At 36.9% G+C, this 26,534-nt stretch overlaps 1 protein-coding gene across 1 annotated transcript in view; it reads left to right on the forward strand.

The window, feature by feature from the left end:
• The window catches only part of SRFBP1 (serum response factor binding protein 1), a 67,630-nt gene that overhangs the window by 13,228 nt on the left and 27,868 nt on the right, over window positions 1–26,534 (forward strand). Inside the window, exons 2-3 of the mRNA XM_031610127.2 lie at window positions 10,937–11,025; window positions 11,916–11,988. Of these exons, the coding sequence (XP_031465987.2) occupies window positions 10,937–11,025; window positions 11,916–11,988 (162 nt within the window). The remainder of the gene's footprint in view (window positions 1–10,936; window positions 11,026–11,915; window positions 11,989–26,534) is intronic.

Genomic DNA, 26,534 nt, shown 5'->3' on the forward strand with positions numbered 1-26,534 from the left:
TGGGACTAATCTGAGCTGCATATAAAAATGCCTCTTCTATATGTGACATCCCTTAGACAGAAGAACCTCTCCTACTTCTATCCACTTCAGCAAGCAGTGAAATTTCCCTTGTCAGGTTAAAAACATCAGCCAAAATAATACAGTAAGTATAAAATATTCTGTGTGCTTACACTGCAGAACCTGTCCTGTGAAGCCTAGCATCTTACAGCTTTGCACCTCGTTGTCCTTAAAACTGGTCCTTATCTTCATTCTTCCTATCTGTACAGCTTTTTACTTACCTTTGGAGGCCCCCTCTGAGCACTCAGCAGTAGCTGTAGCCACACACTCATGTTGCCCTACCAGGCATGCTGGTAAATGAGTGTGCATGTGTTAATTGGCAGCCGGAATCAAAAAGATCTGAATTCTACTTACGTATCTCTTCCATACTTAGCCTGTGAATTGTGGTTCTTATCTCTTCTTCAGCTACCAGTTTTCACAGAATGTGTAGGAGCTCTAGCCTGTGCTGATCTCTCAGATTTCGTGTCTGTTTATTAAGTAAAGTTATTGGGTGGAGATGCTGATTGGCAAACAGTGTGATGACAAATCTCATTTCCTCAGAAAACAGGTTGATAAATTTAATTCCAGAACAGAGTCTTATTGCTCATAAGGATGGGTGAGGAAAGTAGTACTGCAATTGGCTCTGAGAACTCTGAGGTTTCCTCTGGTGAGTTAAGAGGCCAGTACCACTATCTCACTGCAGAAATGACCATTAGTTGGAAAACCTGTGTAGTCTGAGTGAGACGGTATGGCAGTTGACATGCAATTGTTGTGTCTATAGGATATTGGAGGCCTGTCAGTGTGTGATGGATGATGTATGAAAGCCCAGGTCATTTCTATGAAGGTGATTTAAGGCATGCAAAGACCAACTGGTTGGCCAGATTAAGAATGCTATGATGATACTTGAATTACCCATTTATTGACTGCAATTCACAACAATCAACTGCTATGTGGAAGCAAAGGAGCAATTAATGACCAGAACCAGAAAGGACTATAATAGAAGAGTGCCAGAATTTACTCACTCTTACCATTCTCCTCTTATAAACATTGATACCATGCTCTTTATCAAATGTCTTACAGACACTTGGAGTGGCTTATAGACAGTGAAACTGAGGTAGCTATGGAAATGATCACGTACCAGCTTGTCCTGCCGACCAAGATGTGGTGTGGTTGTTCTGCTGCTGCTTTGCTTGCAAGAAGGAATGATGTCTATTCAGGTGCTTTAGTTTCAAGTTCTGCTGCAGAGGAGTTGCTAACTAGTAGACCTCTTATTGACTTACCCAGCTTGAAGTCAGAGTCTCCTTTTGAACTTTGAAACCTTTTTAAAAAATAGCACCTCTCAGGTTAATGTAGAATAACTTCAGAGTATTGGTGTCAGTTCATCTCTCTTCTGTCTCACTGTTTTAACAACTTGTGCACATTGTTCAGAGAGGTGTCTGTATTTACCAGAATGAAATAAAAGAGAGTAAGAACACTGAAGTGTATCTTAAGTCAGGGAGGAAGAAGCAAAACAACAAAGGAGTACCCCTCTCCCTCCCTAGCTATTAATACTGGGAATGCTCTTACTGTGTTTCAGACTTTTTTTTGTATAATAGACTCTGTACCCAGTTCTGCCACAATTTTCTTGAATTCTTCATTTGGATAATGTTTACAAATTGTATAATTACTGAAAAAAAGTTTTACAGATTTTGTTAGTGTGTTTCAGGTTACTTAGAACCTGGGGATTCAATGATGTTTCATCTGCTTTTGAAAGCTTCATTAACTGAAAAGTAAAAGGATACGGATACATTCTTCTCTATTTGTTCTTGTGTGTTTATGTTGATAATTCTTGTGTTGTAACTGCAGCTTCTTCTGTTACTGTCTTCCTGTGAAATCAAAGCATAAGGAGATGTGAAAGTCCCATATGGTTTCTAGCCAGCTCTCTGGTCTGATTAAGAAATGCTGACTACAGAAATGTAGTGATTTGAGCTTAGTGTATTGACTGCCTTGGTCACATCCCCTTGCAGCATTCCATGGAGATACTTTTAGCACAGTGCTTGCTGTGGCTTTTCAAATTTGTGTCCAGCTGATCAGTTAAATGCAGGGTTACAAATCACATTCTCATAGCCCTCAGATTTGTAAGACTTATCATTTGTTCCCACCCCCACTCCCTTCCCCAGTGTGGTAATTAATGTGACATCTTTGGATGTTTAGTTCTTATCTGGCCATTTGCTACTGCTGTTTGTTTATTTAGGTTGTAGAAAGCCTCTAGCACACTAAGAGCTGACATGCTTTCTGAAGTGCTATATTCAGCCCAATTCTTTACAATGAGACACTGAGTTTCAAGTAGTAAATCCATTAAATTTTGGTCTTTGGCAGCAAGCAAGTAACTCTAGACTAGTCTTATTCCCTCTCAACTATCTGAGATATTTTGAATCTCTTTTCAAAACCTTCAGATGAAAACACTAGCAATCTGAGTAGTCATTGTGGTTTCCATATGGAGAAGGTATGGTAGAAAATACAACTATTTTACATGCAGGAGGAAAAGTGTTTCTGTGTTAAGTAAATATTTTTTTTGTATTTAAGGATATTTTACTGAAAGTCTAATTTCAGTGCTTCAGTTGATAATATATGAAGGAAACAGCATGGGCAGGCTATAGTGGAAGGGTTTGATGGTAATTCACAGGGAGTATGTGCATTGCTTAGCCAGTGAGAAAGGTGGAATCCTGCCTAGGTATGCAGTCTACTTGTTCTCATTCATCATAAGCCCTCCTTGGAAACCCAGTGGCTGGAACCTGAAAGGCTGCAGGCAGGTGCCTCCAGTACTTCTGCCAGCTTTAGGTAGCAGGGTGCCATGTTTCAATCCAGGAAAAGTTGTCACAATTTCCCTCATCTACATTTGCTTAGACATACTGCAGTACTATCCAGTCCACTAAAATGTGTTTATCTGCAGCAAAAGATGATAAAGGCAAGACTAATACTGGGAAGAAATTAAGCAAATAGGAACAAAAAGAAACAGTGTGTTCCTTAGCTCTTACCCTGCTGGGATCTGATCCTGGTATTAAGTAAGAGGATAGTTTACTGATCAAAGTCTGGTTTGTGGTCTCCTAGCTCTCTTTGTCTCCATCTGTATGTTCCCACCTTGTTCTTTTGCCCTGGAACTAACAAGCATTCATGTGACCATGACGGGAACCAGTACAGGAAACTATCTGACTGGAGATTGAACTTGCTTTCTTTTTTTTTTCATAAGTTAGAATCTATTTTGTGGGTATGTATTTGTATAAAACAGTCTCGGAACCAAACAGCTGAGCCCTGTAGATGCATATAGATTATTCTTGCTGCTTTTACTTCCCTATTTACATGCTTTTATAATGCAAATGTGTGAAGCTACAGTAAGCCTAGTAGTGGCTTTTTCCAGGTATTTTGACATGCATAAAATGCACACTGTAATACGGTGAATCTTTTTTATTTAAACAAAAAAAAAAGTAAATTTGGGAATTGATAACTCTTCTTAAGAGTCTGAAAAATCGTTAGATATTTTGAGCTGACATTCCAGATAATAGAGGCAAATATTTGTAACAAAGTTCCAAAAACATTTTTTCACTTATTCCCTCAAAAGATTATATACTGTTGTTCATTCTGGCTAATACGTGATCCAGCTGCAGGTGTTTCGAATTTGAAAACTCACTGTTGCCAAAGAGCACCAAACTTTAACATTTAGAATACTACATTGCCATGGTAATTTCTTGGTTAGAAGACTGCCAAGTAACAAAAATGAAACCAGTGCTTTTGGTGTGCCCTTTCCTAGGAAAATAAAGCTCTGTGAAAACTGAAACATTACTTAGTTCCATGTTTTTCTTCTAGGTACTGGAGAGATGTTGAATACTGAGCTTAAATACATGGGTTTTTTGTGGTTTGTTTTTTTTTTTTTAAGCTGGATTTCTTCATGCATAACTTAAGCAACGTTCACAAATGTTTTCCTTGTGTTTCTAATGAATTTTTTCTTTTGTATACATAAGCAGGTCTACTTAAACTTCAGGGATTTCAGTCATAATGCAGTACTGTCAGGAAGCTATTGTATCCCTTTGAGCATATTTAAAGATTTTTTTTTTTTCTTGAGTCATTCTGTCTTAATGGAGCAAAACCCACTTTCAATCTGCTGTGATTCCTTTGTCATGAAAGGTCTCAGCCAGGACTGAGGGACAGTTTGTACCTATTTCATTTATAAAAGTTCATTCACTAGACACAGTTTTTGTAGGTGTATAAAAATTTCCTGAAAGCTATACATAGTATATGTAAAATAGGCTTTCTGAGACAGAGTTTGCTAGATAGATCATTGAATTTTTGTTGTCGCCATTCCACTCTCAGATACGGTTTAGTGATAGAGCCTGTTAGCCTTGTAAGCACATGAAGATTCTCAAGTATGGGAGCAAACTCAAAAATACCCTCTTCTTTTCAGGCACCAAGTGATGGCAGAGGATTTTAGGCTTCTACCAGGAGAGCATTTCTAGCACACATATCTGGTTTTGCTGAAACAGTTATTACGAAGAGACATAGTGGACTTTGTATTCCAAACTGAATTCAGATGTTTATGTATAGAGATGCAGAACATTGCATTGGAATAACATCTTCAAACTATGAATGAGAATTTCTTGTAATTGTGCCTGGACATCAAATCTTTGCTGTGCTAGGAGGGAGGAAGTAGGTCTTGGTTCAATGTTTATGTGTTTGTATAACATTACAGGTATTCATTGATCAGAATAGAATATTCTTCAGAGAGCTCAGAACTTTGAGTTCTAGATCTTTGGCACAGCTCTGCTAGTATTCTATTATTTTTCAATAGTTTGTATTAAAGAAGGCTTGGGCATAAAAATATTATTTCTTATTTTTTCTCTTAATCTATTGATTTATTTATTTTTTTAAGAATGTTGTGGATTTTGTTGGTTTTTGTTGTTGTGTAAAGCATAGTTGATACTACAGTTTGGAACATACCTTTCTCAATACATCCACAGACCTTTAGTCACACTTTGATTTTTTCCTAATTGATGGAAAACTCATTTAGAGACATTTTGCCTATCAAGACCTCAAAACAAGTTTTGGAAGTGACCAAGTGTAACGCTTTATTCTAATGTAGAGTTTCTTTGAGAACTTTGCTGCTATTGTTTTAGAAATGTGAATACAAATATCTTTGACTAATCATGTGAATTTGAATGTGAAATGCGCCTCTACTGTCATTTTGTCTGCATTGCTTGATGGCGATTTTGTTGCCATCATGGATCTTAAGGACCTTTTCCATAGTTACTTAGGTTTTTGGAACCTATAACAAACTTTTATTATTATTATTAATAATTACGAATTCCGTCATTTTTTTCAGGAAACATGACAATTTTCTTAAAAGGTTTTTTTACAGTTAATTGTGTGAAAGACTCTTAAATAACTTCGTTAAAATAGCAAGAATCATGGTTTGTATTGTATTATGTGCACCAACTGTACCCTGTTAATTTAAAAAGGATATTATATGTGATCAAAAGCTCCTGCCAGTACATCCAGCACAGATTCATTCCTTCTGAGACTTTTGTTAGTTGTAATTAAGTGATTTGTAGCAGTGGTTCAAATATCATCATGCAAATAAAACTATTTTCTTGCAGAAAATAGTAGAAGGAAATTTTCATACCAGAGGTGTGATTTAACAGTCTTTTGTGAATGTTTTTTATTTTTGGGCTGCAGGTGTTTGCTGGCAGCTTACATCAAGCTTTTAATTCACCAACACCCTCATGTCCTCCGCAGAGCTGCTCTCAATCCACACATTGCCCAGCCTGTACATATGTATGTTTGGGATCACCCAGACTTGGGTGCAGCGTCTTGCATTTGGCCTTGTTGAAACTCATTAGTTCCTTGTGGACTCACCTCTTGAACTTGTCCAGGTCTCCCTACATGGCATCCCTTCCATTGTGGTCTCCAACTTGCACCAGTCATCTTAGTGTTGTCAGCAGACTTGCTGAGGGTGCACTCAGTCCCACTGTCTGTCATTGGTAAAGATGTTGAAGAGCACCAGTCCCAGGATGGACATCACTTGTCACCAGCCTCCACCTGCCCATAGATCCATTGATCACAGATCTCTGGGTATGACCATCCAGCCAATTCCTTCTCCATCAGGTAGTCCATCTGCTAAATCTCTCTCCAATTTAGAGACAAAGATAAGGTTGGGACCATATCAAAGGCTTTGTGTAAGTCAAGGTAGATGACATCAGTTACTTCCCCATTGTCTACAAATATCCCTTAACACAGCCTCCACAAGAATCCATGCTTTTCGCAGTAACTGTAACTAGCAAGTACTGGGAGCTCCTGCCTGTGTGGCCATTATCCTTTTAATATATGTTATAATCCACCACAGTAAATTGCACTAATTTGGCAAAGGTAAAATTATAGGAGAGAATTTTGAGTGGTGATCACTGGCACAGGCTGCCCAGAGCTGTGGGTGCCCCATACCCAGAAGTGTTGAAGAACAGGTTGGATAAGGCCTAGGCAGTCTGATATTGTGGGTGGCAACCCTGCATGGCAGGGTGAGTTGGAACTGAATATCTTCAACATCCATTCCAACTCAAGACATTTTAGGATTTTAAGATTGCACAGTTCTTCTCAGGCTAGTAATTTCCTGATGACCCTATCTCCCTTAGTCTCTTTGAAGAGAAGAAACTGCTTTCTGCATATGGCAAGAAAAGGCTTATATGAACTTGGCAGGTGTATGAGGGCTGCACCAGAAGTAATGCCTTCATTATCTGTGTCATTGTACTCCTTGTGTCTGTTGTAGTTTCCATAGAAATAAATAGAAGGCATTACTTTCAGAGCAATCTACATACATCCTGTTTCGGTGAACATTTGCTTTATATTGCAAACTCTTGGGGCAGTGGAAGTCTATTCTGTGAAATAGCTAGACACGTGGTTTTTTTTTTTTTTTTTTTTTTTTTTTTTTTTTTTGCATTTCATCTTTGTTTACGATTTATAGTAATATAAATTCCCCTTATGGTATCTAAGAAAGGCATAGTGTAGAATGGATGTAGTTTTTGGTGCAGTTCCTAAGCTAAGGTTTTTACTTCTGAAACATTCTTGTATTCTTTCAGGCTAGTGTGCTTCACTATATTGGCTTGTTTTTGAAAGTGAATTAATTTCCACTATTTTTTCTTATAGATTTAAAAATTTATAAATTATCTATAATATGACTGTGGAATATTTCTTGGTAACTATGATCAGTTCTTCTTACTATTTAATAATTAGAGTGCAGTTGCCTCTTAGATAATGTTTTTCTGCAAAACCAAGTGTCTTCCAAAACAAAAGGCATCCCATGTACTTTATTGCAAAGAATCCTTGAAGCGGTTGCCTCCACTTACAACAGCATGCTTCCTGAATTTCTAGGAATCCTGGAATGTATTGCTATTGATAGGTCTGCTTTGAGATTTGCCTGAGGCTGTAATTATTCTTTTGAGCTTACTGTCGCCTTTAAGTATATTACAAATTCTTGTCTGTGTGCCCTAAAGCATTGGTAAGTCTGATCTTGTTTGATAGTTTAGCCTTTGCAAGTTTCAGTGCAAAGACGCATCCTTTTTGTTGTGTTTTATTACTTATTTACAAAAAAAAATACTATTTTTTAAGAGCAAATGTTTATTATAATTTTTTAAAAGCCACCACAGTTTTTTTTTTTTGTTTACTTGTTTCTGTTTGAGGAGCATAGGGGGTTCTTTGACTTTTTATTTTCTTTTTCACTGTTTAGTTGCTTGCCTGCCTCGCTTTTTGACGCAAGAAGCTGACAGTTCAGTGAGTCCTGGTAGCCACAGTGATAGCCTAAAGCCCATGGTTTCAGGCACGCTGTATATCTGAAGCAAAGCCTTTTTCATTTCTCTTCCAAATAACTGACTGCTTTCTTGAGAACTTCATGAGTACTTCCAAGAACAGAGTTGATGCATACTGTCCCGTGTGAAAGAAGTGACTGTGGATTACATAAATTGATGTGCCTGGCCTGCCAAGGAGTGAATACCTTCCCTCATTCCTGCTGTCATATGTGTACAGAGATTTTATTGGCTGGCAGCTGGAGAGGCTGGGTCTTGGCTCATTTATGCCCCAGAAACATGCTGTGTCTGCATTAAGATTTCTATAAAAATACATTACAAAACATTTTGGAGAGAAAGTTAAATATACTTAGTATTTGGGTATGCAGAAACTACCATGTTAAGTCACTGTATGAATTCTTCGAATTCGAATGAGTTTGTAGCTTGGAGATACTTTAAAAAGCAAACAAAAAACAACCACCTTCCTTCAGAAATGGTGTACCCAGTTTACATCTTTTTGAACATATGTAGTATGTAAGAGGTATGCAACTAGAATATGCTTTATTTTCTTTCCTCTATTTATAGGAAGTTTTATTACAGGGAACTATTCTTTAAAAAGATAACTCCCCTCAATATCAAATGTTAAAAAAAATGGGTACACCCTAAGATGGCAAAAGTCAAGCATTTCTTTGTCAGTGCATGGAGATTTACAAAGTGCAGCTATCTAGCATAGGTTTGGCAGAGTTCCTGTGACTCACCACTCACTAACTTAGGAGTTTCCTCCTAACATCTAATCTAACTATTCCTTCTTATAGCTTAAAACCATGACCACTTGTCCTTTCACTACTCACCCTAGTAGTAAGGCTCATCCCCATCTTTCTTCTATTTTTCCTTTAGGTATTGAAACACTACAATCATGTCTCCACTGGAGTTTTGTCTTCTCAAGGCTAAACAATTCCAACTCTTTCAGTACCTTTTAGCAGGAAAAGTGTTCCAGTTCTTGTTTTTATGGGCCTCCTCTAATAGGAGGAGTTTCTGTTATGGTGAGGGCCCCTGGGTGGAATGCTGTTGATGGAGCCTCACAAGAGGGAATTACCTCCTTTGACCAGCTGGCCACACTTTTAAATGTAGCAGAGGATATGGTTGGCCTTCCAGGCTTCAAGCATTTACTACAAGCTCATTTCTAGCTTCTCAACCACCTTTTCTTCTGTTGTATCAAATGTACCACTCAGCTTGATCTCATCCACAAACTCACTGAAGATGCACTCGATCCTACTGTCTATGTCACCAATAAAGATATTGAGCAGCAGCAGTCCCAAGACAGTTCCCTCAGGGACACTGCTCATCACCAGCCTCCACCTGGACTTAGAGCCATTGACCAAACTCAGCCAATATGCTAATCCCACTGTCAATGTCATTGACTTGTGGGGGACCATACAGAAGGCTTTGCACGAGTGAAGGTAGATGGCATCAGTTATCTTGCCTTGTCCTCCAATGCTGTTACTGTATTAGAAGACCACAAGTTTGGCCCAGTTTGCCCTTTCTGAGGCTATCTTGCCTGCACCAAACAACATATTTTCTCTTTTCTCTCTGTGCAATTTCAAATAACTACCACAGAACAGTTGCCCTCCTACTTTTGGCAGAAGTGTTGCTTTTTTTCCTTTACTGTGATACAAGCAGGGTCCTTTAATTTAAGGGTCCTGTCCCTAGAAATTGTTTCAACAGATTAGTAGAATTGCTGCTAAGCACAATATGAAGCTTAAATGCTTACTTATACAAGTAACCTAGCTACAAATGTAGTAAGGTGTGTGCAAAATGTGTAATTTTTTCAAATAAGTAATGACTTCATGCCTTTTTGGTCTCAGACTTTCCATCATACTGTAACATGAAATGTTCCTCAACAAGCTTTGAAGATTTTTTTTGTTGCTGTGTTTTGTGGTTGAGCTTGATTGTGGTTTCTAATGCTAATATTCCCTGGGAGAACTGGCTGGATGATAACTTAGATATTTGGGCAAGATGTTTCATCATTTTCATGTTGTCTCTAAGAAATCATAAGCCAATATAGAAATTTGAGGTTGAGAACTTACTTGACAAAGAGGTGCCAACTTCTTTTGAACTTTATCCGCATTTTATGAACTTAAGATAAATTCGACTTTTTGTCAGGAACAATAATGTTTTTGTTTAAATATTTCATATTTTGTAAATTTAAATATGAAATCTTAATATTGATGTATTTTAATAAGTAATATTTGAGAGTTAATTTAGCAATACTGTAAGTAGTTGTTGAATCTGTCTCTCTGAAATGTGCTTCATTGTGAAGACTGTGTTCTGTCTTAAGGTTTCCCATGATGGAATTTTAACCAAAAGATTCCAAGGATTTTTCTGTTAGTAACACCTTTTTACTAATAATTGTAATTATTCTCCTCTTATTTTTGGGAGAGAAGTAAGACCAGAACATCCCTGTCAAGTTTTCTTTAATATTAAAATACATTTTGGGAGGTAGAGGGAACTGGGTAGAGTAGGAAGTTGAAATTGAGTGTAGCACATTGAATATCTGTATAGAGAATTTGAATATCTATTTGAATATCTCTGTATGTGTTTGTATTTAACAAAAATCTGATACATAAAAAGATTTGCATATCTTGTTTTTTTTTTAAATAATAATTAGTGTTTAGTTTAAGAATCTTTCCTTAGATCTTTTAAAACATTTCACAATGAAAATAGGATGCGCTAATGGAAAAGTACTGTTTTACCAGGACAAAAATAAACAAACTGAAGGCAAAAGATGAGTCTTTACAAATCTGTAGCTCAGTCTGGCTCTAAGGATAATATTGAAATATGGCTAGTTAGGAATGTCTTAGACTTCAGACACAATTTTAGACTGTTGGTTGTTCTTCCTCAGATGTCTGTGAAAGCAGCTTGATTTTAAATGAAATTTGAATTTGTTTCACCTGGAATTTGGGTAGCAGCAGAATGCACTCCGTTTTCAAGAATGGCTTTTGATGATTTCTAAAATATAAATTAATGTAACAGATACATTTTATACGGAAATTCGTCAAAATAGAGGAGTTTCATATTCTCTACCTTCTTTCTGACAGGTTGTGAAGATGAGAAAAGATGTTAAGAAAGCCAGAGTCCTGACCATTCGCAGACTGACCAGGCACATTGGGAAACTGAAGTTGAAAAAGTCAGTTTTAAACATCATTGGTTTTATTTGTGTTTTAGTAAATGAGATAGTAACTGGATTATCTTAATAACAGGGACAAGGGGTAAACATGCATTACATAGAAAACTTAAGGCACACTGATATATTTATTCTATTACTTGTATTTTTACAAGTTATTTTACAATTTATTTTAGGTAGATCCAAAATACTAACTGTAAAGTAGTTTCATGAAGTAGAACAGAGCTAACATGTTTTAAAAGGATTTAGTATTTGCAAGTTAATCACCACAGAGGACCTTCTGCAGCACTTCCAAAGCCATGAGACTTGATCTTTTATGCTTTTCTGCTCTTGATCACAAATTGTCCATTATTTTCTCACTGCAGTTCTCTGCAAATTTATACTTATGGTTAATATTATTAAAGCAACATTTTCTAGTTTATATTTTTAAAGATAATTGGCTCAAAGCGACTTGTGTTATCTCACTGGAGATAAAAAAAGATGAGTCTGTTAGTGTTCAAAGTGTAAATTGAATGTACTGCTCTTTCGTAAACTTAGCAAATTGTATGGGCCTAGTAAACATTTATATTTAAATGTTGCAGATCTTAGAATGCAGTTGTATTTGAAATAGCAGTATCTCCTAGGTGTTAGTGGTAGGAATGTTGTCATTAACTTCTAATCAAGTAATGCTTGTCCTTGTGATTATTTTGCTAAATCTTCAGTGTTTTCTTTTCTTCTGTTCAAAACAGGAGAAACACTGTACTACTCAACCACTTTTCACCACAGTGTTCATCACATCAAGGGGATGTGATTGTGCTCATTCTTATGATTGCTTGATAGATATGTAGTATGACTATTCTCTAATAAGAAAGTGAACAAAACTAAGGTTTTTTTAATAAAGACTTCATTTACAGGGGTTCAGAAGACTTGAAGCTGAAGAACCAAAAACGAGTTGAGAGATTAATAGAAGAAATCCACGCTATGAAGGTATTACCATATTTATATATTTACATATTAAATATACTTAAGTTTAGCAATAAAAAGCTTTGATTCTTAGGATTACTGAATCCTTCCTGAAATATTTTCTAGGTCAGCTTTGCTGTTACTGTAACACATCTGGAAATCAAGAGTGTTTCCATATTTCCATCTTTGTTTGCTGCATCTGTCAAGGTGCTAAACAGTTTGAGTCTTAAGCTTGCCAAACTAAACTTGAATTCATCTGGACTAAATGGTGCTTGAAGTTTGTACTTTGACTGTTTAAGTGCAGAAATTAATTTTTTTGTGCCAATTAAGAGGGTAAAAAATGTTTTGTATAAATGATTATGGTATTGTCATTATCAGTTCGCGTAGCTTTAAATGACATACTACTGGAATATTGCTTTCAGCTTTAATGTTCTGTTTTAGCTTTTGAAACTTTATCTTCAAGAGGTAGGTAGCATGGGATTCAGTTTTTTCTTTTTTCTTCTACTATCAATTGATACAGTTTTTGTATTTTTTGCATTATGATGTATGAGCAAATGCTTCAGAGATTTTATAACTTCATAATGTTCTCTATTTCTTGTATCTTGATTTTGGCAGATAATGTTTACAACTGTGTGTTTTGGAATGGGTGTAGACTCCAGATTTCAGCACAAGCATTCTCTATTGTATGAGAGAAATACTTTGACGTTAAATGACTGGTGTTTTTTTTTTTTTCCTTGATAAGTACAGTGGTTGAATGACCTTTACCTGTTTATTTATTTATCTATCAATTAGCATAGTCTTCAAAAAAGCTGGTTAGTAGAAAGGCTTTGTTAATCCATTTCTATGACATGCTTTTTGCCAGATTCATCAGATGGAATCTCATGGATTTTTAGCATATTATTTGTGAAACAACTGAGCTTCCATAATTCAGTAAAGGGGAAAAGGAAATGTTCATCAGAGAGCTGCAGGGATTGGAAGGTATTTCAAGAGATCTTTGAGTCCAACCTCCCTGCTAAAGTAGGTTCTCCACCATATCCACTATCATTGCTGCTCTGTAAAACAGTAGTCAAACAAGCGTTGTCCATGTGGTGCTTTTACTTCCATGACTGGCTCATACAGCCATCCTAGTGTCTGCCAGCACTCAAGACTGTATTGGTCACATATGTTCAAGTAGTTTTGTAAGTCGATAGAAGCTTACTTTCAGTCTACTTTTTTCTCTGTGCTCCTGCAGTTAACAACAGTGGTTGGACTTGGTTTACCCCACCTAATTCTAGGTAACTTACAGCTTCAGTTAAAATGTCTCCATGCCTTCTGGTTTGTGTATACACTAGAGGTAGAAATGTCTCTGTAAGGAAACAGACATGGAATGCACTTAACAGCCTGCCTGGGCTACCTGTTTCTGTGAAGATGGAGTCTAGAAAAACGAGGCCCTTAACTGAGGTATCTGGAGATAAGTGGCTGATTCTGGTGTTCATGCTGTTACATACTTCTTTGGGAAAAAAACCGAAACTGTCTAATAGTGAGGTTGTCATTTGGCCAAGCAGAGAATGAGCTGAGTGGAATTAAAGGAACACCTCTGTTGTTAGTAGTGACACACTGATGCTACTTGAGTTTCATAAGTGCAGGACCTATAAGTGTTAATTGTAAGTCTGATTGTTGAGGGAGGACAGATTTGTAATTTGGACAGTGGTAAATAAAGTTTGCTTTCAAATAGATTAAATAGGAGGAGTGGCAGCAGAGAAGGAGGAAAAACTCTCCAACTTCCTGGGCAAATAGCTATTAAATCAGTAGTCTTTTTTGTTTAAAGAAAAAAAAAGTGAACCGATATTATATTCATAAAATTTTAATAGAAAAAATAGTTTTTCCTGGTTGCTTGTGTTGATTTTTTTTGTCTTTTAAAATAAACAAATAGACACTTTCTGAATATACAGTGTATTTATTTCTTAAATAAAAATGCCTATTCTTTTTGTTATGAATCACAATTCTGAAAGGCACTAGTTGTTCACATATTTTTTCAGCATTGTTGGGTTTTAGACTAAGAGACCTTTACAGAGTTGGCATAGAAATATTCCTGATTCATCATGGAGGAGAAAGAAGATAGCTTTCACATAAATCATTCAAATTCCCTGACACAGTAGAGTTTATACTGGTAAAACATCACACGCAGAAACTTTTTCTTAAGTTATTGATCAATGTTATTGAGTTATTGAGCAGTGATTTCATGCAGACCTCTTTACATAACATGATAATGTGTTTTCAGTTTTTGAGGAAATAATAGAATAGAAATGTTAATAAGGTACATTGATTATTGGTCTACTTAACTTAGAGCAGACTTGCATCGTCCAAACAAATCCAGCAGTTTCAGTGTGTGGATCATAAGCACAGATCAGAGGGGATGCAAATCTTTTTGAAACTTCTGTGTGTGCACAGTACAGAAACAGGTTATTTTTGTTACAACCTGTAGAAATAGTCCATGCACTACTACTGCTTAGTGTTTTATGTAAGAAAAATCTCTCTTCTCTCCTACTGAATATTTAGGCTGCAAATCTATAGAATTTCAGCTGAAAAAAAAAAAGAAAGAAAAATGCCCACTTCCTTGCCTACAAATAAAAATTGATCGCTGTGGCCAAAGTGGACAGGATCCAGAAAGTAGACATTAGATCAGAATCTGACAGCATTTACAGACAAGAGATTTTTTTTTTTATGGGTGCTTATCTAAAACTTATTTGTTCTTTGGACAAAGTTTTAAAGTGTTGTCTGTATTGATAAAATATATATCTTTGAAAATCTTGGAGAAGGAAAACAGTATTGCTGTTCTTCTGAGTTTTTCCCACACTTGCCAGAGAGCACACTTTTTTCTAAGTATAATCTTTTCTTCCACCAGTCAAGAGGGTATCAGAAGAATTCTATTTCAAAGAAATCTTGTTTCAAGCTCTAGGAAGAAAGACTGGCACCTTGACAATGTTGTTGTAATTCATTGAGTTAAGATTCTCTTACTTAAGAAGAAAATCTGCGGAGTTGAAATACCAGTGAGGGAGAACTCTTTGCCTTTCTAAGAAATAAGTTTTCTGCATTCAGCTGCAGTTAGACCAAGAAGTCTTTTGTACTGATTCATTTACTGGGGTGAGATGTCTTCTTTCATCTGGACAGTAAACAAAAACTTGCTTGATAGCATGTCTGTTGTTAGTGATTGCCTGCAGCTCATCAGGATGTGTAAGAGAACTACAGAACTACATAATGGCTTAGATTGGAACGGACCTTAAAACACATCCAGACACAAGCCCTGCTGCAGGCTGATTGCTACCCAAGATCAGGCTACCCAGTTCCCCAACCTGGCCTTGAACATTTCCATGGATGAGGCACTTTCTCAAAGAGACCAAAATTAACTTTAAATTATAAGACTTCAAACTTCTCTTTCTGGCTTGGACCTGTACTGATTGCAATCTGATAATATAGGGAGGATAATACGATTGCTGTCATTTGATAACTGTAATAACTGCCTTATTACTGATTCCTTAGAATGCTTTTTTATATCTTCAAGTAGACCCAAAAGGATACTGCTAACATAAACTCACTGTATATATACTGTTTCCTAGTAGTTAACAGAATTAGATGTTTAGTTTTCAGGTAAATATGGTTTTGTTTATGCTTTTTTTATCTTATCTGTTTATGCATGCATAGTAATATATCAAAAACTTAAGAAATGTTGTTGCTGGACTATAGTAAAAACAAATCTGTTATTTGAATTTGCTTACAGCATATATAGTGTTATTGTTGGAATGCTAATTTTCGATTATATGTGTTTCCATTGTTAGATGTGCAGATTAAAAAGAACTTCATAGGTAAATACAATTGAAAATGCTTCAAGCAGAACAAGGAGAAACAAACATTGGAGGAAAGGAGAACAGCTTAAAATTCCAGCTACATGGATGTAGGAACTGGGTTAATTGCTTTGAGTAGTTCTCAAGGCTATTGGAATAGAACAGTTTTTTTGAATTCTTCAGGATTTGTTTTGCCAAAACTGTATACATTATTTATTTAACAATTCATGAATAATGGTAAGAAAAAAAATGATCATTCTTGTCTTTCTGATGTGGTTTTACTGTTTTGAAACAGTGAATTGTATTGTATGTACAGTAATTGTTTTTAGTTGTTTCTCAGGTGTGATGATTCTTCCAAAGTGGATTAATTATTCACTATAGAGTTGTTCTTACCATATTTATGAAGCTAGAATATTTTTTAAAGTTCCTTTATACAAATACGACCTATTGTCTAGTAAATTCTTAGTACTGGGTAACTTACCTTGAATTGTCTAAACTTATTTTCTGAAACTAGAAGACAGCATGAGTAAACAGGAAGTAAGGACAGACTGTTTGGGAGGATGTAGATACACTGCTTGAATGCTCAAAGACAGTGTTAGAAAAGCCAGGTGTCAGCTTGAGGTCCGTTTTGTGAGGAGTGTGTAGTGATAGAGTGGCTTCTGTAAATATATTGAGAGGAAAAGTGAAGTTAAAGTGAAATATGGGTTCACTGTGAAGTGGAGGACAGTGACAGAAGAAATGGAAAAGGGTGGTTTTTCCTGTTTGTATGGTTTTCCCCTCTTGTTTTTAGCCTGTCTGTTCTGCCTCTCAGCTTTAGTTTCCAGAGCTTATGGAGTCTTTGGGAGTAAAGTGTCACCCAAAGTACGTGATCTCGCAGTTAAGGAGTGCAAAAAACATATCTGATCTCACAGACTTGTATAAGTTTTACTTGGGTTGTAAAAGGAGCTGGCTGATGTCATGAATCTGCTTTCATCTAAGCAAATGCAATCTGGTCGGTCTCAATTTAATCGCTGGAAATCTACCTAGAAGATAGTTCCAGGAACAGAAATGGTAGGAAAGTGACTAGCAGTATCCAGAATTGATTTACTTAGGATAAATTATGCCTGATTGACCATATTAGCTTCTAAGATGAGTAGACTGGTTGTATGAGCAAGAGTGGAACAGTATACCTTGACTTTAGGAAAGCTTGTGACTTGATTTCTTTCGAGCCTTTGAGAGAGCAGCAAGAATTCATGGAACAAGATAAAAAAAGAAAGATCACAATCCTAAACTTGGAGAAGAATTTGAATTTTTTAGGCTCCTGCTTAGAATTCCATGGGTGTCCAGTCCTGGAGGGAAATCCAGGAGATTTTGATTTTTTCAGAGATCACCTCCTCCCAACTTAAAGATTTAGCTATTTTAACACATAGGAAATTAATCAAAAGACAGCAGGACACCTGCAGGATGAACAGAGAGATCCTGACGAACTAAGATGTGAAAGGAAAGAATAAAATGAGGTGGAAGCAGTCACGTGATCTATGAGGATGACAGACATCTGGAGTTGACTAAGGTAAGGAAGATTCAGTAAGAGCAGGTGTAGAGTCTTGCACTTGTCGAGAAATAACAGCATGCATGAGTACAGATTAGGGGATGATCTGCTGGAGAGGACCTCTGGAGAAGGACTTGGGTGTTCTTGTGGACAGCAGATTGGTCATGAGCCAGCAGTATGCTCTTATGCCCAATAAGGCCAATGGTATACTGGGGTGCATTTAAGAGTGTGGCCAGCAGAACATGGGAGGCGCTTCTCCCCCTCTGCTGTCCCCCAGTGAGGCCATATTTACAGTATAGTGTCCAGTTCTGGGCTCCCCAATTAGAAAAAGACAGGGATCTCCTAGAAGGAGTCCAGCAGAAAGCCAAAAGATGTTAAAGGGCCTGGAGCATCTCCTGTACGAGGAAAGACTGTAACCTGGGTCTGTTCAGACTGGGGAAAAGAAGACTGGGTGGGTGGGGAGTGGGATCTGATAAATGTTTATAAATATCTAAAGGGAGGTGGGAGGCAAATGGATGAGCTCTGTGGGCTGGACAAAAAAAAAGGGGGTTTTGTAGTATCCTGAAGCCTGCTTAACAAGAGGCTAGTAACTGGCAGTGTGCCCAAGCACTGAATAGTGCAGCCAATGGTATTTAACATCTTCAGTAAAGATAGGACAGAGCTTAAGTTTGAAGATAAGTGATTGGAAAGAGCTCACTAGACAGTTCTGCTGCCTTTCAGAGTGACTTAGGCTTGAGAAATTAGGCAGAGAGGAACCTGATGAAGTTTAGCAAATGAAGATACAGGCTCGGCCCAAGAGGTGTAATAACGTGTTGTACCATCTCATTTTGATGTCTGACTGGCTGGAAAGAAACTTTATAGGAAAGGATCTGTGTGTCTTGGTGGTCACCAGCTGACAGTAAGCCAGCAGCACACCCTTGGTACAAAGAAGTCTAGTTGTCTTCTGAGTTGCTGGAACAGTGCTGCCACTAGATTGAGGGAGATGATCCTTCCCCTTTACTCATCCTTGGTGAGATGCATCTGAAGCATGTAGTTCACTTCTGCACTCCCCAGTACAAGATACGGACATCTTGAAGTAAATTGAGGAGAGGATCTTGAAGATAATTAAAGGATTACAGCACCAAGGAGCAGCTGAGAGAACAGGGACTGTTAGGCCTGGAGAAGAGAAAGCTCAGCAGGATCTTACTAGTGTGTGTGAATACCTCATGGAGGTAGTGGTGCCCACTGATAGGACAAGAGACAGGGATACAAAATGAAATGCAAAAAAATCAGATTAAATGTAAAAAGAAGCTTTTTCACTGTAAGAAGTATCAAACAGTATATCAGGTTTCCCAGAGAGTTTTGTAAAGTCTCCATCCTTGGAAATACTCAAAACCTGTCTGGTGGAGCCAGACAACCCCTGAGGGGATGTTTTTCAGTTGATTTACTTGAGCAGAGGAGTAGGGCAGTAGAAGTCTGATCTCTAACTGATCTGGAGTTTGACGCTTTCCATTCTGACATCTACAGTTCTATGAATCTGCTGAGAGGGATGAATTGGGCAACTGGGCAGGAAGAGTGGATAAAGAAACATAGAATGATAGAAAATCCTGAGTTGGTATGGACCTACAAAGATCAACAAACCCAACTCCTGGCTGCACACAGAACCACCCAAAATTCAAGCCGTACATCTGAGATTACACTCCTTGCACTCCAGCATCTTGGGGCCATGACTGCTGCCCTGAGGAACCTGTTCCATTTCTAACCATCCTCTGATGAAAAACCTTTTCCTAACACTGATCCTGACCCTCTTCTCGCTCAGCTCCATGCCACTACTTCTCTGGGCAACCTGTTCCAGTGCCTCACCACCTTCTGAGTAAAGACTTTCTTCCTAATATATAATGTAAATTTTCCCTCTTTTATTTTAAAGCTATTTTAAGCCCCTTCTTCTATCAATATACAATAGTGTAAAAAGTTGTTCTCCCTCTTGCTTATAAGCTCTCTTCTGGTACTGGAAGGCTGTAGTGAGAATACAGTCAGCCTTCTGGGCTGCGAGTACACCATGCTGGCTCATGCCCAGCTTTCTGCCCACTAGGACTCCAAATCCTCCGCAGGGCTGCTTTCAAAGAATTCTTCCACTCTGTAGACATACCTGAGATTGTCCCATATGTATCTGTATTTAATCTTTTTATGTGAGTATTAAAGCATCTCAGGTACTGGTTTAGAATGGAAAAGTGTTGAATGCTGTACAGTTTTGTCTTTTTCACATCTGCAATGTCTTCTGTCTCCAGCTTGCCTGTTTGTGGTATGTTGGATGAAGCTCACAGATACTTTTCACTTTCTTCTAATCACTAAGTTCCATGGAATTCCTCCTCTCTGATATTAGTCAGGGAATAATTCTTTGGTAATTCATGAATATTCAAAATGCTACAACTTTCTGATATTGAAAAACGTTTTTCATAGAACTTCTTCACATTCTGAAATTAAAAATTGCTGTATTAAAATAGTGGCCAAACACGGTTTTTAGTGAGGATGTTGGTCGCTTCTCACAGGTGACTAATGATATGACAAGAGGAAACAGTTTTGAGTTTGTGTGAAAGGAAATTTAGATTTTATATCAGGAAAAACTTCATCACTTGGTGTATGGTCAAGCATTGGAACAGGCTGCCCAGGGGTGGAATCCTCATTTAGGTATTTAAGAGACCTATAGGCACAGGAACTAAGGGACATGTTTTAGTGATGGAACATAGGTCAGGGTGACAGTCTTTTTCAATGTAAATGATTCCGTAATTCTGTGTAGGTCACTCTGGAAGTAATACCTCCTATTTATTTCCATGGAAACTACAGCAGATACAAAGAGCACAAAAACACTATTTGATAGAGCGAATTCTCAGCTACAAAATGCTGTATTTCAACATAGTCAGCACCATTAGCTATGTTGTCACCAGCTCTGAAGAGGAGCCTGCATGCTTGGCTCATAAAAGTTTGTACCAGTGGAGCTGACCCACCATTTCATAGCATCTAGCAATGACAGCATCATTGCTAGAAAAATGTTGCCCATGCAGTCCATTTTTCATCAGCCTGAACAGATGGAATTCAGAAGGCACCAAATACAAACTACCTAGTGAGCATGGTAAGCCAGTCCAGATTGGTAATGTACTCCATGATTGTCAAAGTGGTATGAGACCTGGTGTTTTCATGTTGCAAGAGAAATTAAGTCTTCTCCTGCCTGATTCTGGAAGCTTGAGCCTTCAGCTTAATCAGCATCAAGGTGTAGTAATCTGTGTTGATGGTTTGTCCAGGCTGTAGGAAATACACAAGAATCACCCCTATCCTACCACAAAGGACAGTGCACATCCACTGAGGTCTGCATCTTGAACTTTAATGGTAAATTCATGTCACCACTCCACAGACTACTGTTATTGCTGGCTTGTGGTAGCACCACATTTCGTACAAGGTAATAATGTGATAATAAAGTGTCACTTTCAGCCTTGTATTGGTTCAGTAGATCTTGACAAACTCACAGATACTGTTCTTTCTGTTCCTGCTTAAGCAGTCTACCTGGTGAAAACTTTGTGATATTTTAGCATTGCCACCATCATTTCCAATGAATTGTAGCCAGTCTTTAGCTCCATATACAGTTGATTGTAATCTGCCAATTTGTGCTGACACTCTTTATTTTGTGGTCCGACAGCAAGAAGACCATCTGAAACATGGCTTGTCTTTCTCATCGCTGTCGGCACTGCTGAAATGCACCACCCACCACCTCACTGAGCCAGCATCCACTGTTTGATCTCCATAAACATTCAGCAAGTGTTTACAGATATTGGTGCAGTTTTTCCCCAAGGAGGAATTCATTTCCACACCTTTGCTTAATTTGTTCTTCCATGCCGGATGCCAGTTCATCACATTGCCTCTCTGCTGCCATCTGTCACATGACAACAACATGTAATTAAATATTGGTGGGAAGGCTCAACCTCTGCTGCCATGCCACCAACATCCACCACTGATGCTGGGGGCCAATGTCATAAAAAAGGAGGCATCCGTTCTGTCCCATTTTTAATCTTTCTAGTGCTTCATGTTTTCACTTGTACATTACTTCCAATCATGCTGATGTCAAAATGAGTAATCTCACGTTTAATAGAACTGCTAGTCAGTCTACTAGTATCTGATCTTTTCCCCTTCTCAAGAGGTCAAGATATTTTAACTAAGCAAACTTAACAACCTTTACATTGGAAAGCTGGTGGTTTTTTGTTGTTGTTTTTTCCTAGATTGCAAGTGTAAAATAATATGTTGAGTTATTAAAAATAAAAATGGAGAGAAAAATGTTGGGAAGAAGCTTGTACAATTTCAAATTGGGATGTAAAAGCAGCTGACAGCCATTCCTACTTTTATATTTCATTATGATAACAGAAATAATGATTTTTTAAAATCAAATACTGCTTTAAGCTGTTCTTAAATATACAGACAGTAAATATAATTCTGGCTTCATTTTAATTCTCCATCATTGACAAAATACTTAAATAGAAGCAGTTATCATGTGCTGCTTTTCTTGTTCACGTTAGATTCGTAGTTACAAAGTGAAAACAGATTACAAAGACAGCATTTTGTTGGATTTGAGACAACTTGAGGAAAATATTAAAGGAGGTTCTAAATAAAGGCTGTCAACTATCTTAAAAATATGGCTTGCAGATGAAGCTTTTTCCTATTGAGTCTTGCATAAGAATTTTACTACTTTGTTGTTGAGATTTTTTTTTTTTTTGTAAGGATGCAAAATAAGCTATTTTCACTTTTTTAACAATATGGCTCGCAGATGAGACTCCATCTCCTCTCTGAGTCCTACATAAGTATTTTTATTGCTTGCTTTAATAAAGATGTAACCTTTGCAGTAGTACCAAAAACAAATTAATGAAACCCATATGCCTTAATTTATTTAAAAATTGAGCAGTGACAGCAAACCAAAACACTTCTTGTTAATATTATTCAAAATAACCAGAGAAGTGTCAGCATGTTCTTGTGCTCATTTTGAAAACATACATCTATATTCCAAATATACAATTCTTTTGTTGTTACGTTTTTCCATAATTTATGTAACTTTGAGGTAGAAAAGAGTATGTCTGTAAGCACTGTATAAGTTTACTTTGTAGTTTGGCCATCTCATGCTGTGGTGTAAGTATTTCTATGGCAGTTCCAGTCAATCTCCTGCTGTATACCACCCTGTCTTTGTAGTTTCATGTTTTTCTAGAGCGACTAAGAAGAGTATCTCCAGTAGACACTAAGTCTGTTCAGTCATTGTGGTGGATCTGTACTAAACTCAGTCCTGCACTAGTCTCAGCTGTCCTTGCTGGGACTCTGTCTTCTGAAGAAATTTTGACACAGAAATTACATCTCTTATTCTTCACAGCTGTAAAAGAAATTCTTTTTAAATAATGCGGTAAAGGTTTTATTCTTATTCCCTCTAGAGGGAAATTTCTTATTTCTGTTGAGGGAAGCAGGAGGCCTACCATAAATCTCTTTATGGTCACACAGAAACTAATTAATTGAGAATGGTGACTGCAGCTGCTATGATTTTTTTATTCCAATTGATTGCTTTTATGTGTAATTTCCCCCATGGTTGCCTCCTGCTTACAAGGAATATGGATAAAGTCTGTTCAGGGAATGTAGTACTAATGTAAACATGACTTCAGTGCTGGACAGTCTCATTGGCACTTCTGTTAAGGAAAAGATTTACTGAGCATGTGGGTGAATAGGATAAGGCAGAATAATTGTATGTTTAGGAAATGAAAGCGATGTCCTGCAAATGAGTAGGAGTTCTAAGATATCAATACATGCAGTAAATATTACCCACAGAATCAATATCTAGTATTAACTTTCTAAATAATCTTTGGCCATCTTTCTCCAAAGCCTCTGCTTAAAAAGAAAAAAAAAAAAAAAATCTTGTTTTCCTAACGAAGAGTTGGATATAGTAAGTGAAAGACAGACATGTATGACTAGCTATCACAGTGTTGGAAAGATAGCAGTGCTGTTCTGTGGGGGTCTGTGAGAATGAATGTTGCAGAGCTTGATGATCCATAATCCCAAGATAGTGAAAATATGAGCTCCAAAGCACTGCAGAACAGAATCACAAAATGGAACAACTAGGCAATGAAGTGACTTAAAGAAATTCTGTAACAATGCATGCAAAATAATATATATGGTAGTGAATTAATGCTTTGTTTTCATTGGATCTGAATTGGCTGTTATCAGTGAGAAGGTGGATTTTGGAGTTACCATAGCTGTGTGAAATTGCTTTATTGTTATTCCATGTCTTCAGGCAGAAGACAGTCTGTTCCTGCTTGAATCCATTATTTACCCATACACTACGTAAGTCTTCATACTGTAATTTGAGGGGGGGGGGAATTTAAACTAAAAGAAGTATAAAGAAAAGTGGCAAGGATGATAAGAGGTGTGACTTGGTATCCTTGATTTCTGGGTTTGAGAAACTATCTGAAATGATTATCTTAGCTTGTTCTATTACGCTTGTTCTGTTCTGTTTTTTTCTTTTTTTCTCATCTCAGGCAAATGAAATAGGAGGGTTACTCTGTGCAGGTTTTAGGATCTCTAGGAAAGGTCAAAGGTAATTTATTTTCTTTATTATACACTTTAAGAAGAGATTGAAGGAGTATTTCTCTTGAGAGGAAGGGATTGGAAAAAGGAAGTCTTTTCTTGCTCTGTTGTGTCTGTTCTCTGAACTCATTTTTTTCATGCCCTCTGGAAGTGGATGAAAAAGGTCTGTGTATGTGGTTCTCTGTATTTGTGTTCTTCCATCTCTGTCCCCACCTCTTTGGTTTCTTCTACCTTCATTAATAATTTCCATTTCTGTGTAGAAGCAGATTCTAGCAGGTAGAGCTTATCACCTGAATGCATCCATCTGTCTGTCACTGTCTTGAGTGGGAACTTCGTAGCATATCCCTTTCCTGGCTGCTTTGTGTTCTTACAGGCAGGCACAGAAAAGAGGTGTAGCTAGCTGTACGTAGCGTCCCCTTCTGGCAGGCTCTGCTGTTTTTCTTCAGTTTTAAGAAAAACAGTTCATCTGGCAATAAATGCTGTTGGCAACAATTGTGAATACCAGGGATAGTAATTCAAAACTGAAGATAGTTCCAGCCAACACAAGGCTGCTTGGAAGTATGTTAACCCTGAAATTGCATGCGGTTGCTATTTTAATAATAGAAAAGCAGTATGGAACAAATTGCCAGTACAGAGTGAAGCTACAGCTTGTACCAGTCCAAGTGAACACTGACATTCAAAATCAAAAGATGTTGAAGGAAAAAATATTTAAATAATGATCAGTTTGGCATCATCATTATTGCTGTATTGAATAACATAGTGAGCTTGTTTATTCCTTTTAGTATAGCTTTTTGAATCTTTCTCATTTAGTTATTTTCATAATACCTGCCACTTTTGAAATTGTCACAAGATTACAGACTTTCTGATTCTTTTTTTGTGCTATAGTGAAAAGAGTGATTGTTGCTCCCTGAATGTGGCTACTGAATCAAATGGGAACCTCCAAAATTAAACAATTCATTTAATCTAATTAACTAAATAAAAAAAGTTCACAGTGTTCATCTCTGTAGACTGATGTAATTGTTGGCATTTGACTTGCATACCTCTTGAAATATTAAATTAGTTTATAAACGTGGCAGAAAAGAGCAGCTTATACTTGCCAAATAAATTTGGGTATTTTACAACAGCTTAAACAAGCTAGCTATGTTAACTCTTGTTTTGGGGAACTGGTTTTAAGGTTTCTTTTGTTATTAAACTGTATAGCTAAGTATTGCTCCCTCAAGTTCACAGTTTACTTTTAAGAGAGATTGTATAAACAGCAGAATTTAGCATAGCAGAATATTTACAAAGAGGAAATTATTAATTTATACAAAATTCCATTTACAATAATAATGAGTTCGGTTTGATGAGAATTGTAATAGAATTATTTTCTAGATAGCACCAAAAACAGAAAACTTGAGAGAATTTTAGTGTGAAACCTAGATAAAAACTCACAGGTTGACACTGAATTTCACTTGGATCTAAACTGAGACAGCAATATGTAGACATTTAGTAATGTTTAAAATTGGTGCCAGCAAAAACCTGACACCAGTATAGATTACAAAAAGAACAATTGCTAGGCTGGTTCCACTTGAAATACATTCTTACATTCCCAGTGATTAACTGTGTTTTGGAGTGCATTTTTTAACAGGTTAGTGAGAATTAATTCTCATCAGAATTGAATGCCGTGTATTAACCTAAACTGAGACTACAGTAGCTGTTGATCTTTTGTTCTATTTCATTCTGATCATTTCCTCTGGTGATTTCTTTCATTTTGTTACTTCAAAAGGCAAAATAATTTCTAGTATTTTTTTCTTAATCTGTACTGTAGTATTCCTCACTAAGTTGTTTTCAGTACAACAAAGCTGAAAATTAATGATTTCAAACAAGACGTTTTTTAATTTTGAGATGTAGTATATTGAGATAAGAGACAAGTTAGAATAATAATAGATTCTAAAAAAAATTTTAGAAATGTAAGGCAATTGATGAAGAATGCAAAGTCATATTGAAAAATGTGGTATTTCCTTGAGTATGCACCTTAGAAAAATTAGCAAATATAAAACCCTTTCTTTTTATATCTTTTTTTTTTTTTTTTTCATTGAAATACAGGATCTAGATGTTTGAGAAGTGAAAAATACTGAAATTACTGTAGGATGTAATAACAGTCTTCAATCATAATGGCACAGGAGAACATATTTAAATTATAATTCATTTAATTTGTCTGCAGTTAGAGATGAAATGTATTCATTTTTACTAAATGAAACCTCTGGTTTTAGTATGTGATGATATAGCATCAAGTCACCCATCAGATTGTGGCGAAAGGCTGTGCTGATTGTACTGGTTGAACAGAACATTCTTCTCTGAGATCTCTTTTTGTTGTGGTTTTGCTTTCCGGTAGCTGTCTGTTCTTTTAGAGTTGAGTATTTACAGGAAGATTTGATTTCTGTGGAAAACTGAATCTGTGTATCCACTTATTTTCAGCCTGCATCAGACCATGTTGCCTGTAAGTTGAGCAGAAGTTTAATTTGGTGGAATGTTTTATTAAAATGCTGCGTCCTTCTTGAAACATGCAAATTTCTGAAACTGCATTTATGCAAATAATATTAGTACATATTCTTAAGGCAATTCAATAGTGAGGAGTCTGTGCAACGTGGAGGGCATTG

Source organism: Phasianus colchicus, chromosome Z (assembly GCF_987193195.1).
Source record: "Phasianus colchicus chromosome Z, bPhaCol1.hap1.1, whole genome shotgun sequence".
Lineage (NCBI taxonomy): Eukaryota > Metazoa > Chordata > Aves > Galliformes > Phasianidae > Phasianus > Phasianus colchicus.